The sequence below is a fragment of the Archocentrus centrarchus genome, chromosome 2 (genome assembly GCF_007364275.1).
Source record: "Archocentrus centrarchus isolate MPI-CPG fArcCen1 chromosome 2, fArcCen1, whole genome shotgun sequence".
In the NCBI taxonomy this organism is placed as follows: domain Eukaryota; kingdom Metazoa; phylum Chordata; class Actinopteri; order Cichliformes; family Cichlidae; genus Archocentrus; species Archocentrus centrarchus.
Window position 1 is genome coordinate 5,602,017 of NC_044347.1, and position 14,630 is coordinate 5,616,646.

The window sequence follows — 14,630 nt, forward strand, 5'->3', positions numbered from 1 at the left end:
TTCAGCAGAAAAGAAACTGAAACCATTACAGTGAGCTGTACGTGAGAAAGCCCTGAAGCCAACTTTGTTTGACTTTAAGCAACAGTTAATTCCTGGAAATAAAACCTGGAATTTTTGCAATTCCAATCCAACAGTAACACTACGGTATGTAACATGGATATTTTTTTCTTGTTCTGGTGTTTTGTTCTGCCTCAAAGACAGATTTTATATATATATATAGGCATGTGTTACTGAGACACCACATGTGACTCGAGCTTTAGGCAAGTCCTGGATTTGCTCCCCCAGCAAAGATGTCACCAGAGGGTCTTTTTTAGTATTCTGGATGATGTGCACCTTTAAAATTCCCAGGAGGAGACAGATTTTACTGGAAAATTTCTTATCCTAAATCTGCTGGGTCAAAATGTGATTTCGCAAACACTGAACATTTCTTTCTTTCTGTACAGTAAAATGTTTACGGGGCCACCCTGTTATATAGTCAGAAGACTCATTAGTTATAGTTCAAAAGAACCATGCACACAAAATACTGAGTTTGAATTTAATAAGCAAGAAAACAAATGTTTTTGTTTTTGTTTGTTTTGTTTTGAGTGCTCGTGTTCAGGTGTGACTCGTGATTAATGTGTAAAACTGTGAGTTTTGGAGATGTGGAACTGTTCAGACTGTGATTTAAGTTTATGTCCTGAACAATCCTGTACCTGTGTTGGGAATGATGAACTTACAGCTGGTGCAACACATCTGAAAATGGGCCCAATTCTGTCACACTGGAAAGGAAAGACTCCAATAAACAGCTGGAAGCAATAAACACAATTTCAGCTCCTGTAAATCATTTTTTTTCAGACCTGCATTAAATTCTTAATAATAACCTCTAACACACACCTCTGAATTTGCACATCTAGTAACACTAAACCGTGTTTTAACTGGACCTTTTTAACCATCCAGTTACAACAAAGTTTCCAGCCATCACTACATATGCCTGAACACAAAGTTGAAAGTGTACAAGGAAGTGGTGCTCACAGCTCTCAGCTTTGGATGTGAGTCACATGCCGCAGGCACACCAGGACACTGGAAAAAGTTCATGCATTAGTGACATGCAAACAAATAAACCAGGAACCACACCCCCTTCAATAAAAAACTGAAACCAAACACAAGCTAACTGAACAAAAATGACCACACCATGACTAAATTAAGGATTTTGAGGAGAATATTAACAATTTTGTGACTTTGCACTTGCAATCATAGAAGTATTCTGTACTTAGACAAATGACCTATAAATTATTCAATCAAACAAGACAGCATGGTGGTGCAGCAAGAAGGGCCTCAGTTCAAATCCACCTTGGCCCGGGTCTTTCTGTGTGGAGGTTGCATGCCCCCATGTCTGCGTGGGTTTTCTCTGGGTTCTTCAGCTTCCTCCTACAGTCCAAAGACATGCAGTTAGTGGTTGGTGATTCTGAAATTGCCCATAGGTGTGATTGTGAGTGTGAATGGTTGTCTGTCTCTCTGTGTTGGCCCTGTGACGGGCTGGTGACCTGTACACCCTGCCTCTCACAGGCCACTGGACTTCTTTACGTTTCTTGAAGTTGTTCCACCTCTCATTCTTCAGGTCTAAAACAAAATGACTCCCAGGTATTCAAAGTGGAGGTTGTTCCCTGGAGGTGTTCGCTGACCCACTATTGTTCATGTGCATAATCACAGGTGCCAAGGTGTGAAAAAAGGTGTGGGTCATCACAACCACAAAGATTATTGTGTACAAACATTACCTGACATTTATATAGCAGGTAAAACTGAACTCAAAAACATAGTTAGTAAGGCAGAAACTGAAGAAAATGTACCCCAAAAACAGGAGGAAGTCAGGAAATGATTAAAATTCGTGAAGTGTACACATGGTAAATTGTATAGTTTCTTATATAATGTATACTGGTTTTATATTTACAGTTCTATTGTCCATGTTAATTTTTCTATGTTGTTTTATTGTATTTATTAGATTTTAGTGGTGTTTTTGCTCCCTTTTATTGTGCAGGGGTACCCTCTTTTTTTTTAAACCGAGACAAATTTCTCCCAAGGGAGACATATAAAGAATCTTGATCTTGAAATCATAATAAATATTTTTGAGGACCCTATTCTAATACTTAAAAGTAACTTAAATGAGGGGATGTAATTATTTTAATATTTTATTTCATATTAAACATTGTGACCTACGCTGAGCACCAGATAGTGGCGGTAATGTACAAATGTACTGTTCACAAGGCGTCGATAAACGTCGAAGAAGAAGAAGCGCTAGTACCGCTAACAATGGCAGCCGCTTCCACGGAGTTACGGATGGATCAGCTCCCCACAGATCCGCTGCTTCACATTTTATCCTATTTGGACTTCAGGGACTTGATGCAGTACGTATGTCACACTGCAGACAGGAAAGAAAGACAGCAAACTGATTGTTTTGTCCTTAAACAAGCTGCAGGAAGACGTGCAGGCAAGCGGCTAACCGCTAATAACAACAGCAGCAGCTCGTCAGTCGAGCTGATTTTTTTTCTTCTAATTTTGAGTAAAGAGATGTGCGAAAAGCTGCTGTCAGTATTTTACTGCAACTGTTCATCAAAGTGTAACTTTAATGGCAGCTGTCACGTATCGCAGAGCGAACATAGTGACTTTAAAATGCTGCAAAAACAAGATCAGGACCTTGTTTACAGTTAGCCGCATGCTAACAGCTGCTAATTGTTTGTTTATGTCCGTTACTGCGCATGTCCGCTAACCTTAACCTTTGTTTACGTTCATCTAATAAAACTTATTAAAGTACTAAAAACTGCAGTAAATTCATGGAGTAAAAGTACACACGTATTATCTGCGTCTTGTAATTAAAGTACACAATTGTCTGATTCTTACAATAAAAGTACTGTAGCGATTCTCTTAGTTAGAGAGCGTGTTGATGTTGTGGGATTTCGGACTGTTCGGGAGGTTCGTGAAGGCAGCATGGAGAGAGAGAAAAAGACCGAGAGCTTGCCTGTGTGTGTGTGTTGCTGTTCCGTTGTTGTTGTTGTGGTTGGCGTGGCTGTGGCCTACAGCAGCCGTTTTTCTGCAAATAAAGACGACCTTTGTTGTGAACATCGCCGACTGTGGAAGTGTGTTTACAACGTTACAGTACACATATCAGCTCAGTGTAATAAGAGTACTCAAGTATCTGATTATTGCAGTAAAAGTCAGTGTTTCAGTAGGTATAAAAGCGGTCTAACCTGACAACAGTTAAATGTTGTCAGGTTAGGCAGCACGGAGGCGTGGTTAGCACTGCTGCCTCACAGCTAGAATGACATCTAGAAGGGCTGGGTTCGATTCCACCTTGTCCTGGACAGTTAGCCGGAGTTTGCGTGTTCTCCCCGTGTCTGCGTGGGTTTCCTCCGAGTGCTCCAGATTCCTCTGACAGTCCAGAGACATGCAGTTAGTTGGGTTAGGTTAAATGGTGATTCTAAATTGCCCATAGGTGTGAATGGTTGCCTGTCTCTCTGTGTTAGCCCAGCGACAGGCTGGCGACCTGTGCAGGTGTACCCTGCCTCTCGGATAGGCTCCAGAGAATGGATGGATGGTTGTCAGGTTGTGTTTTTTTGTCTGCTCTCACACAAACTACAGAGTGATGTGTGTGTGTGTGTGTGTGTGTGTGTGTGTGTAAAGCTCCTCCCTCTGTTGGTCTGACTCCTCCCCCTCCTCCTCTTCCTCAGCTGCAGCTTCGTCAGCAGGCGTCTAAATGAGCTCTTCAAACATAACCCTCTGTGGAAGTCTCAGTGCTACAAACACTGGCTGCTGACAGAGTGAGTTCACCCCAACATGTTTCACACCTCGCTGCAGCCTCACCACAATCTGACCTTTTACTCCTTCCTCCCTCTCTCTCTCTCGCTCTCTCATCCGTGTGTGCGTGCATGCTCAGTGCGGACCGGCTGCGGATCGGTGTGTCCTGGTTCTGCCTCTTCAAGCAGTACTACTCAGACCTGGGGCGCTACATCCAGTACTATGCGGTGCTAAAGAGGGCGTGGGAGCAGCTGAAGAGCTTCCTGCAGCAGAGGTGTCCACGCATGATAGCATCACTCAAAGGTGACCTCATCACCCCTGGATATTGAACAGTTGTGCTAATAGCCACTCCCACTTCCTAACTGTAATCAAATCCTATAATGAACTCGTGAAATTCTCAGCCCAGTACAGCGCCAGCTGATCAACCACTGGCTAGAACCCTGCAAATGACTCTGTTGGTGGGACACACAGAGGAAGGAGCATCATTTTTAACCCTCTGGAGTCCACGGACTCGCCGGCGCGTCAAAACGACATCGCCAATTTGAGATGACATAGCATCGGGACGCTGCTGCGCTGAGTCTCCATTTCAACATGAATCGAAGGAGCAGACTTCAAACTATGTACCAGTTTTTAAATTTCATTGATAGGCCAAGTAAAACCAATTGGAAGTAAAACCAGAGTTATGCCCAATGAATTACGCCATGCTTTTTCCTTTATAGTTTCCTCACCTTCGATGCGCGTTTTGTGCAGAAATAAACGGCGAAAACGGGAGTTTCACTAACAGGAAGTGCCTGCTAATAAAAACAAAACAAAATAACTCCCGACAACACCTTTCCTATTGGTGGAAAAATGCACCATTTCAACCAATCAGAAAATTATGCGGTACCATGGTGCATTTGGGTGCATTTGGCTCCTGAGGAACAAGATAAAAAAGTGGTAAAAGAGGCAATATTGATGGCAAGTTTTGCCTGTGATGCGCCCCTCAGTCTTGTGGAGGACAGAAACTGTTTTTTGAGGTGGCATAAATTTGTGTAGCATCTTAATATGAGTCCTGATTGCTCTGCAAATAGTTGTACAGAAAAACGCCTGAGGCCTTTCCTGCATTATAATGTGAATACCTGCATATAACTGATTGTTTACTATATTTTTACACAAGTTTTGAAAATTTACAACTTATATTTGCATTTTAAGTTTTAAAAATAATTCGTTAAGCATGTTTGTGATTTTTACAGTAAAAAAATCAAATTTTTTCTACTCGGATTTTATATTTTTATGTGATTTTAAGTCCAGTGTGTTAATACAGTATGTCAAAATGAAATAATAACTATACACTCACACACATGAGGTGGTGCTAAAAAGAATGATACCAAACAAGGCAAGGTAGACAGTTTCTAAGGTCAACTATAAAGGTAAAAACAAAAGTAGTCAAAAACGGCCAAATATACCCCGGACCCCAGAGGGTTAATTTATCAGAAGTCAGTAAAGAAAAAAATATATCAGCTTGATAATCCTGCAGTTTATTTCTCTGTTCTTTCAGAAGTTACAGGCTGCTGTTTCTTGTCTGTTTACAAAGAACAAAGTTCTCTTCGTCAGCCTAAAGTGGTGTTTGATGTTACCCGGTTTAGCTCTCTGCTAATGTTTCTCTGTAGCTGTTGGTGCCAGTCGTTCACAAAACCCTTCATCCTATACAACTTGATAATAACTAATTGAATCCGAACTGTGGCTTTTCCTGAAGATAAAATACAAAAAAATTTTGCACATTCGTCAGCTCGTTCTAAAGCTGATGTCACTGCTTCTGCCTTCAGAGGGCGCCACCGAGGTGGAGCTGAACGACATCGAGGCTCAGATCGGCTGCAAGCTCCCAGACGACTACCGCTGTTCCTACCGCATCCACAACGGTCAGAAGCTGGTGATTCCAGGGTGGGTATCAGCCTGACGGCCAGCCTGTGGCCACATCCATCCCTCCCTCCCTGTATAACCCCTCCACCTGTCTGTGTGTCCTCAGGCTGATGGGCAGCATGTCTCTGTCCAACCACTACCGCTCGGAGGTGCTGCTGGACGTGGAGACGGCGGCCGGAGGCTTCCAGCAGAGGAAGGGGATGAGGCGCTGCCTGCCGCTCACCTTCTGTTTCCACACCGGCCTCAGTCAGTACATGGCGCTGGAGCCCGCCGAGGGACGCAGGATGTTCGAGAGCTTCTACCCCTGCCCGGTCCGTACCCTTCCTGTCTACCTGTCCTTTCAAAATAAAAGCTGTAGAGTGCTTTAAAGCAAGCACATTTTGAGCAGTTTGTAAATCAGTTTTCTTCCTGTTTTTCAGGATCAGACGGCGCAGGATCCTTCAGCCATCGACATGTTCATCACAGGTCTGTTTGTGATGTTGGCGTCAGTCTTTTCCTGTAGCCATGTTACAAAGGTTTCAGTCAGGGTGTCTGCAGCCCAAAGAAGTCGTATTCATCAACGGTCTTTAACATTTGAAAGTACGAATGATTGCTTCCTGTTTGGAGGTTCTTCAGCACGGGGCCAACTGTTTCATTTTCCTGCCACTGATCAGGTCGATGTGACTTTTAGCATTTTTGTAGTTGTTTTGTGTCATTAGCATTCATGAAGACTACAGCACCTACTTCAAGTTGGAACAGTTTATTCCCAGATGAAGAATATTTGAACATAGATAATTTTTTCAATCTTAATATTAAAAGAAATCAAAGTGTTTAAGTCTTTAACTTTGACAGTTTTTGTTGATTCCTCCTTCAGAAGTAACTACAGCTTCAGTAAAACTCTGAAGCAGCTTCCAGTTCATACCAGCAAAGAGAAACGGCAGCAGTCGAGTTTGATGAGGAACGTGTTAAAATGTTTTTAGGATTAACAGCTCTATGCTGGAGCCGTTTTTATGAAAGAACAGCTAGTTTCATTAACTGTTCATCTTTTAAAAAGTGTTGACTAAACTTAAACCACCCTTAGAAATCTTTCTGTACATTCAGCTCATTTAAACGACTCTGTCAGTTAGCTGGATTTAATTGGATGCTAATGCACCTTAATGCAGTCTTTATTATCCCGGAGTTCTTCACATGAATCTAAATGAAGATAATTAAGAAGTTTAAAGCACCTTTCTCCATCGTGTCTTCTGTTCTCTCACTGTCACTGTAAACTTTAATCTGCAGACAAATGGAAAATCAAACAGTCTGTAACTTTTGAAAGTTCAGTCCAGTTCCTCGTATTTCAGTTTATAAGAAGTCAAAATTACTCGTTCTGTGTTTTTTACCCAGTTTGCTTCAGTTAAAGTCATTAAGCATAAACTTTGCTTCAGGTCTTCTGGTCACAGCAAACACTGCTGTGACCAGAAGACCTGAAGCAAAGTTTATGCCAAAAATGCCATGAAGTTCATATCACCATTCCATGAAACACAGGGCCTAAGGCCTTGATTACACTCTGTTGTGGACATGGACATCTGGAGACCCAACGGCCAAGCAGTGGTTCCTGTTATGCTTCTTTGAAGTCCTCCGCCTGAGGGCGGCTGCATAGTTTATATGTAAGTTCTCTGCGGATGAATCCAAGCACGCTGACAACCACATTGACCCGTGCACTCCCCGTCTGAAGATGAAATTTATACTACATTTCCATTATTATAAAATACTATATTCACACTATAGGGAGCTGCTTTGTGCACTGGTGTGCAGTCATGTTGGAACAGGAAGGGGCCATTCCCAAACTGTTCCCACAGAGTCAGAAGCATGAAACTTTCCAAAATGTCTTGGTATGCTTACACTTGGCACAGTGCAGTCAGAGGAGTACGTTCTCCTGGGAACCACCAAACCCAGACTTCTCCATCGGATTGCCAGACAGAGAAGCGTGATCTGTCCCTGCAGAGAAAACGTCTCCACTGCTCTAGAGTCCAGTGGTTTTACACCGCTGCATCCGACGCCTTGTGTTCTGCTTGGTGATGCGAAGCTTGGACGCAGCTGTGGCCACAGAAGTGATTGATCACCTGAATTAAATGATGAGTGATTACTTTTAGCAGTATAGACTCGTGGAAGTGGCATAAGGACATAATGTGAACAAAATGAGGGCAGGCGGTTGACTAGATTGACAAAGTGGGTTTCTTAGTGGATTGTGCTTCTCAGGCTGATTCCTTGATAGATCTGTTTCCAGACAGTTTGATTCCCCAAGCTGAGCAAACTGTCGAAAGGCTAATCTAGACATGGACTTACTTCCAAGGAGGAAAAGAACATCTGAGGCAGATGAGGATGATGATGGTGATTCAGAGGGTGTCTGACTGCTTCCTTGATGACATCTCCCACACTGAGTGGGAAGCCATAAAAACAATACGACAGGTTGTAAAGCAGTGAATCTGAATAGTCTCACTGGTTGATTGAGGGGGCTGGAGCCTATCACAGGCTTCTCACCGGGTGCTCTAAGAGGTCCCATGTAACCCCAGTTCTGGCTCCCCGTAAAGTTTAGGGCTCATCTTAAAATTTTAGTGATCACTTTCAGAGCCCTCCACGGTCAGATGCCTCCATATATCAGTAAGCTACTGATATATGGGGGGGGGGGGGGGGGGGGGGGGGGGGGGCTGGTTTGGGTGAGGGCAGAGAGACAGGACAAAAGACACACTGTGGAGGAGAGACAGCAATTAATAATAACTAATGATTAAATATAGAGCGAAGTATAAACAGAGTAAAAAGAGGTGAAAAACACTCAGTGCATCCTGGGAGCTTTCAGGACAGCCTGACAGATCATTCACTGTAAATAGTTTCTTTAATTTTATTAAGCTTAATACTGTGAAACCCGCAGAAACCCTGAACATGACGTGTGGACTTTTTATTGGGACAAACTGTGAATGTTTGTGTGCTCAGGCTCATGTTTCTTGGAGTGGTTCACAACCTACGTGCACAACGTTGTTACAGGAGAGTATCCAATCATCAGAGACCAGATCTTCAGGTAACTAAGACTCGTCATGTTTTACACACACAGTGTTTTTGAGCCACTCTGAAGCTTAAAGCTCATTCTGCTCTTCAGGTATGTGCATGATAAAAGTTGCGTGGCAACCACCGACGACATCACCGTCTCGGTTTCTACCTCCTTCCTGCCCGAGCTTTCGTCCGTCCATCCGCCGCACTTCTTCTTCACCTACCGCATCAGGTACCTTCCTGTTTCCTCGCCCCGTACAGCCCCGCCTCTCCGCGGCGTTCTAATGACGAGCGTTTGTTTTCAGAATAGAAATGTCCAGCAGCGCCTCGCCTGAAGCCGCCTGTCAGCTCGACAGCCGCTACTGGAAAATCACCACCTCCGACGGCAACGTGGAGGAAGTCCAGGGACCCGGCGTGGTCGGTACGCTGCCCGCATCACATGACCACCTGTGCTGCTTTGCTGTGATTGGCTGAGATAAGCTGCTGAATGTGAGTGTGTGTGTGTATCTGCAGGAGAGTTTCCGGTCATGACACCTGGAAAGATACACGAGTACGCCAGCTGCACCACCTTCTCCACGCCGTCAGAGTACATGGAGGGTCACTACACCTTCCACAGACTCGGTAACTCTCTCCACCTGTAATAGAGCTTCAGACACCTCACCTATGGTCTGCTGCTGTTCTCATGCTTGTTTCTCTTGTAGCCAATAAAGAGGAAGTTTTCCATGTGGCCATCCCTCGCTTCCACATGGTCTGCCCCCCCTTCAGGGAGCCCGTAGTCCGAACGGTAAGACACTTTCAGAGGGTTTCAGATTGAAGTCAAAACTGAAACTTTATTTTTTCTATTATACAGGATGCATTATGTGATCATCCATGGTGGGCAGGCGGGCACGTCCCCTCAATAATTCGAGAACTATTCGGCCTGCACTCGTCAGACTTCATGGGCAGCTAGCTTATAGGATTGAATATGATGTCACTGGGGTCAAGATCAAGGTCACTGTTACTGGGTGACAACAAACAGGGTTTATACAGTGTGACGGTGCATTTTGCTCCACTAAGTGGTGCTCTTGTTTTTGTTTTTCTTCTATGATTACGTCTGGTGTTATTGTGCATGAATGCTTAATTAAAGACCACAACAGCAAACAAACGAGACAGACAAGAAACATTGTGCAAAGAGACAAAATAACTTCCAGGTTTCGTGGTACGAAGAAAAAGTCAAACGTTCAGGTTTATGCAGCACAACATTCCTCGAGTGACCTCGACATCAAGCAGCAAACACAAGTAAATTTGTGGAAAAAGGGTGGTTCGTTCAGCTGAACGGACCATCAGAACCACCCTCCCCAACCTGCAGGACATTTACACCAAGCAGTGCAGGCTGAGGGCCATGAAGATCCTAAAACAGCCCAGCCACCCCGGACACTCTCTCTTCTCCCTGCTCCCATCAGGCCGGCGTTACCGCTGCCTGAGGGCTAAGACTGAAAGGTTGAAGAAGAGTTTTTACCCACAAGCCATCCGTCTGCTCAACTCTGAGCCCTAACTGGACCATTATTGCACAATGTAAATATTATAATTTAAAATCTATAATTCCACGTAAAAGTGTGCATAGTGTATAGTATATAGAGTATAGTGTGAATTACCGTATTTTCCGGAGTATAAGTCGCACTTTTTTTCATAGTTTGGCTGGGGGTGCGACCTATACTCCGGAGCGACGTATATGTGACATTTATAACACATGAACCAAAATACTCCAGCCAATTGACATCTCCGTGAACCGGAGCTTTAAGGCAGTCTTGCGTAACCTGTGGGCGCAGTGGATGGAGAGCACAGCTTAACGGCAACTGGGAGAATGCACCACCCAACTTTCCTGGAAGTCATTGGATGGATCAAGGAAACATAGGTTTCAGTGACAAACCATCCTGTTGGGATTCAGAAAGGCTGGAATAATTGGAACTGCAGCTGACGACAAGTCTGACTAACGCGACACAGAAGAGGAAGCGGCGCTTCGTCTACGGAGTGTACGGAATTGTTTAGAAGTGACACCGAGGATGAAGAATTCAATGGATTGATGGTTTGGTTAACTTGTTAGTATGTTCTTTATGCTATGGTTATCTGAATAACTTAATGTTACGTTAACATACCGAACACGTGTTCGTTGTGCGTCATGTAGCTGAATGTGCTACGTTAGCATAACGTAGGCGTAACCGTGTTCGTCCTGTTCTTTAATCCATTATTATTTTAAATTGCCGTTCAAGATGGAATTTCTGCTTTGAGTCTCGGATTCTATCAACACCCCCCCCCCCCCAAAAAGTGCGACTTATAGTCCAGTGCGACCTATATATGTTTTTTCTTCTTTATTATGCATTTTTTGGCTGGTGCGACCTATACTCCGGAGCGACATATAGTCCGAAAAATACGGTACTTTTTAAATTTTTATTCTTCTTATTTATATGTGTGTGTATATATGGTTGCAGGTACAAAATACATTTCACTGTGCATTGTACTGTGTATAACTGTGTATGTGACAAATAAACACTATCTTAATCTTAATCTTAAAATCTTAAATGAACACAACATCCAGATCATATGTAATAACAGGAGCAAGAAAACTGTTTCCTCATCAGATGGTTTCAGCTCCAGCTGTAGATTACTGCAGGAAGAAGGTGCAGCCTTTTCTTCTGAGAACAAACACGTAAAATATCAACAGGGACGCACTGATGGTGGTTTCTACACATGCATGTGCAGATAAGAAGGAATCAGCCCAAGCACAGCTGTGTATGTATATAACCAATTAATAGGAAGGTCAGCGGCACACAGGGAACAGTGATGCTCATCATTTCCTCAGTGGTACCTTTCTCTTTTTTTCACAAAGAGCCGATCAGCATATTCTAATAATGGTAAAAAAAATTAAAGTTGCAAAAATTAAGGCTTTTCTCACCTGGAGGGAGAAGTGAGATTTATTCCTAACAAAGAAATGAAGGTTGTTGATCTATAATGATGTTATAATATTAATTTCAGCTTCATCCCCAGAGCAGTTTTGACCTTTGGAGCATGAGGTGAAGTTAGTTAAAGGTCTCCTGTGACCTTTGCTGCATGTTGTAATCCTTCATTCTCTGCAGTCTGTCTTTGAGCTTAAAAATAGAAAACCTGCAGCTGCTGGTGTTCGAAGTTCTTACCCACTCTGAGTGAGTCTGACTGTAAACCCACTTCATTGGACCAGATTTTATTTTGTGTGTGATTTTTAGTGGCTGAGGACACCGCTGCTTCAGAGCCGGTGTGAAGCATCTTTTGCTGTGACGCAGATAATCCACACAGCTTCACCGGTGTCGGCTGGCTCGCCTTTTATCAGAGATTCAACTTAAATTTCTTCCACATCTTACTACATACACTTTGTTTACTACTTGTAGTCACCACCTTGCACAGCTCACTGAGCTCAGTATACTGTTCGCCACTGAGGAGCGCCCTCTGGTGGCTTTTTGTGAAATGAGCTACACAGCACGACTTCAGCGTAACATCTGTGTCAGTTTAATTTTTCTGTTAGGATTTCTAAATACCCGGCACACCATAATACTATACATATAATACGTTTGCATTCTCACAACTGTGTGCCAAAAATAATGACTGTTGTTGTCTCGCCTGTTTTGTTCCCGTCTGATCCGAGCAGCAGAAGACATCGGCTAGCTACACGCCTCGCTTCGACGACCACGACGATGACGGCGAGTACTGCGACGGAGATGGCGACGACTTCGGCGACCTGAGGGGAATCAACATGGCTGCCTTGGAGGGCGCGTGGTGCCCTCGGCACATCTGACCTCTGACCTCAGTTAATCGGGTCGACAACAATAAAAGCTCCTGAATGGCCTGATTGACACGCGGGGGGGATTATGGGACGGGTCGCTCCAACCAACCAGAGCCATACAGGGATGGAGTTGTATCAACTTTCAGCTGCCAGTGAAACAAGAAAACTAAATGTGAATGAGGTGCAGTTTTACAGAAAAGCTCTTTTCTGTCGGGTGTTTTTGTCAGGACACTGTTGGACAAGCGAGGACGAGACAGACCGGACAGACGCCGGCGCTCGGCATCGTGGTTATCTGTGGCAGACAAACACAGCAGGGAACAAACTGATGCCGGCTGCTTCAGCTTACAGTTTAGAATCAGAAAAAAGATGATTTGTGTTGACTATGAGATTTGAAACTTCTTGAGTGAGTGAAGCTTTTTGTGATGATGAAAAAATGTGGATTTGGTACTTTGTTGTAGAGTTAAGGTTTTAGTTCTCAGCGGGCCGGGAGTTCTTCTACAGAGCCATGTTTTTCCACTGCAGGATCTTAAACCTACTGACAGACTGACTTTTCAAGGCTTCAAATCCACAAAATTTGATTTAGCAAGATGTTATTCTGCCCCCTACTGGTGAGGCTTCATAGTACGCAAAGAAGGTATGAATAAAACACAGACTCTGAGCCCAGTATGACCACAACAAAAGGCTTGTTTGATCCAGAAATGTCTAAAAGCTGAAGTTCTTCAACATCTGTAGTAGAATCAGCAAATCTGAGCGTTTTTATTTTTCTTTAAAAATTCTCCTAGATGAATTATTATCAAACTAACTCTAATTTAGGTTACTTGTAAATCAGAGAGGTTGTTTCCTGTAGTATGAGCCAGTTGTAGTCTGCCCCCTAGTGTACAGATCTGGAAATGCGCCTGTTCTATGTGTGTTACTAACGCTCTATATTGGTAAAAAGTGTGACTTTCTCCAGTTTAATGGTGAGTGACCCGAGGCCTCCTCAGCCAAATCTTTTATTGTATTTCTTTTTTATTTTCTGAAAAATAATCAATGTTTTCAGCTCCTTAAATCTGATACTTTTCCCTGTCAGGAGACACAAAAAAGGAATAAATAAAAAGTAGCTGCAGCTTTAGATTGTGTTACCTTAGAGATGAGTTGGAGTCGACAGCATCTGTCACGCTGCTTTAAGTTGTTGCAGTGGAGAAAAAAAAAAAAAGCAGGGTTTATTGTGCTCTTTTTAAATGTATATGAATCATGTACACACTAAATGCAGGCAGTGGTCATCCAGAAGAGGATTTGGGTTTCTTTTTATCTGAGGGTTAAAGTGTTTTGTGCTTCACGCTTTTCTTAAACTTGAGTTAGTACCTTAAAGCAGGTTTCTTTCCTTTCTCTCCGGTGGAGGTGGGACGGTCCGCAGGTTCGTTTTTGTATGTTTGGATTAAATAAATCAGTTATATTCACTGCTGCTGACTCGCTCTTCACTGTCACGCCGTAAGAAGAACATCTCCAGAGTTCAGATGAGGCTTCACCAGCCTTTTAAATATGTAGATTTATTTTAGATTTTTGTGTCTTGTGTCATTTACAGCTCTTTATTATTGTATTAGCAGCTTTTACAGCCATCCTCAGCCTGATATGAGCTGTTTCAGCTTCCTTAAAACCCACTTTATTCAGACTGGCTAATTCCTGGAAGCCTGCAGAGGGGCAGCACCAAGCACTTGTGAGCTGTACTGTTGGAAAAAGAATATTCAGAGTAGCCTCGTGTAATTTGTGTCCATAAGCATACCTCAGTATATTTAGCCATGTGTAATATAAACATCTCACTGTAAACAGAAGAGCTCCTGTTTAATGTCTTTACTCTGCTTGCCTCCAGCTCCATATTTTTATTTTTTACCTCTTCTAGAGGTGCTTTGCATGCCTCACGGTTAGAAGTAATCCTCCTTTATCTTTTCGCTCCTCTCTTTAAAGCCACCTTTTTTCTAATTGGCTCCACCCTGCAAACAGGTCTAAATGGCATGTGGGCGGGGCTTCTGTGTGTAAATGTATCCAGATTCTAGAGTAGTTCACTGACCTCGTTATTGCCTATTACCTCATATCATCCACAGATAGGTGGAGAGAGTTTTTGGTCGCATTTATCTGTTAGCAGGAAAACTCTGAGCGGATTTCAATGGAATTTTCTGGAGTTGTT

At 43.2% G+C, this 14,630-nt stretch overlaps 1 protein-coding gene across 1 annotated transcript; it reads left to right on the plus strand.

The window, feature by feature from the left end:
* The first annotated feature begins 2,248 nt into the window (after positions 1–2,248).
* fbxo3 (F-box protein 3) lies at positions 2,249–13,905 on the plus strand. Its single transcript, XM_030752987.1, has 12 exons — positions 2,249–2,381; positions 3,702–3,791; positions 3,908–4,071; positions 5,574–5,688; positions 5,774–5,978; positions 6,087–6,132; positions 8,620–8,704; positions 8,783–8,905; positions 8,979–9,094; positions 9,187–9,294; positions 9,375–9,457; positions 12,332–13,905. The coding sequence occupies exons 1-12, from the start codon at positions 2,287–2,289 to the stop codon at positions 12,476–12,478; spliced, it is 1,377 nt and encodes a 458-aa protein (XP_030608847.1). The 5' UTR covers positions 2,249–2,286; the 3' UTR covers positions 12,479–13,905.
* The last annotated feature ends 725 nt before the right edge of the window (positions 13,906–14,630 follow it).

Bases quoted from the DNA above. Each gene is read 5' to 3' on its own strand.
- fbxo3 (XM_030752987.1), top strand. From the start codon at position 2,287: ATGGCAGCCGCTTCCACGGAGTTACGGATGGATCAGCTCCCCACAGAT. The intron at 3,792-3,907 runs GTGAGTTCACCC...GTGCATGCTCAG, and splicing joins AAACACTGGCTGCTGACAGA to TGCGGACCGGCTGCGGATCG. The intron at 9,458-12,331 runs GTAAGACACTTT...TGATCCGAGCAG, and splicing joins GGGAGCCCGTAGTCCGAACG to CAGAAGACATCGGCTAGCTA.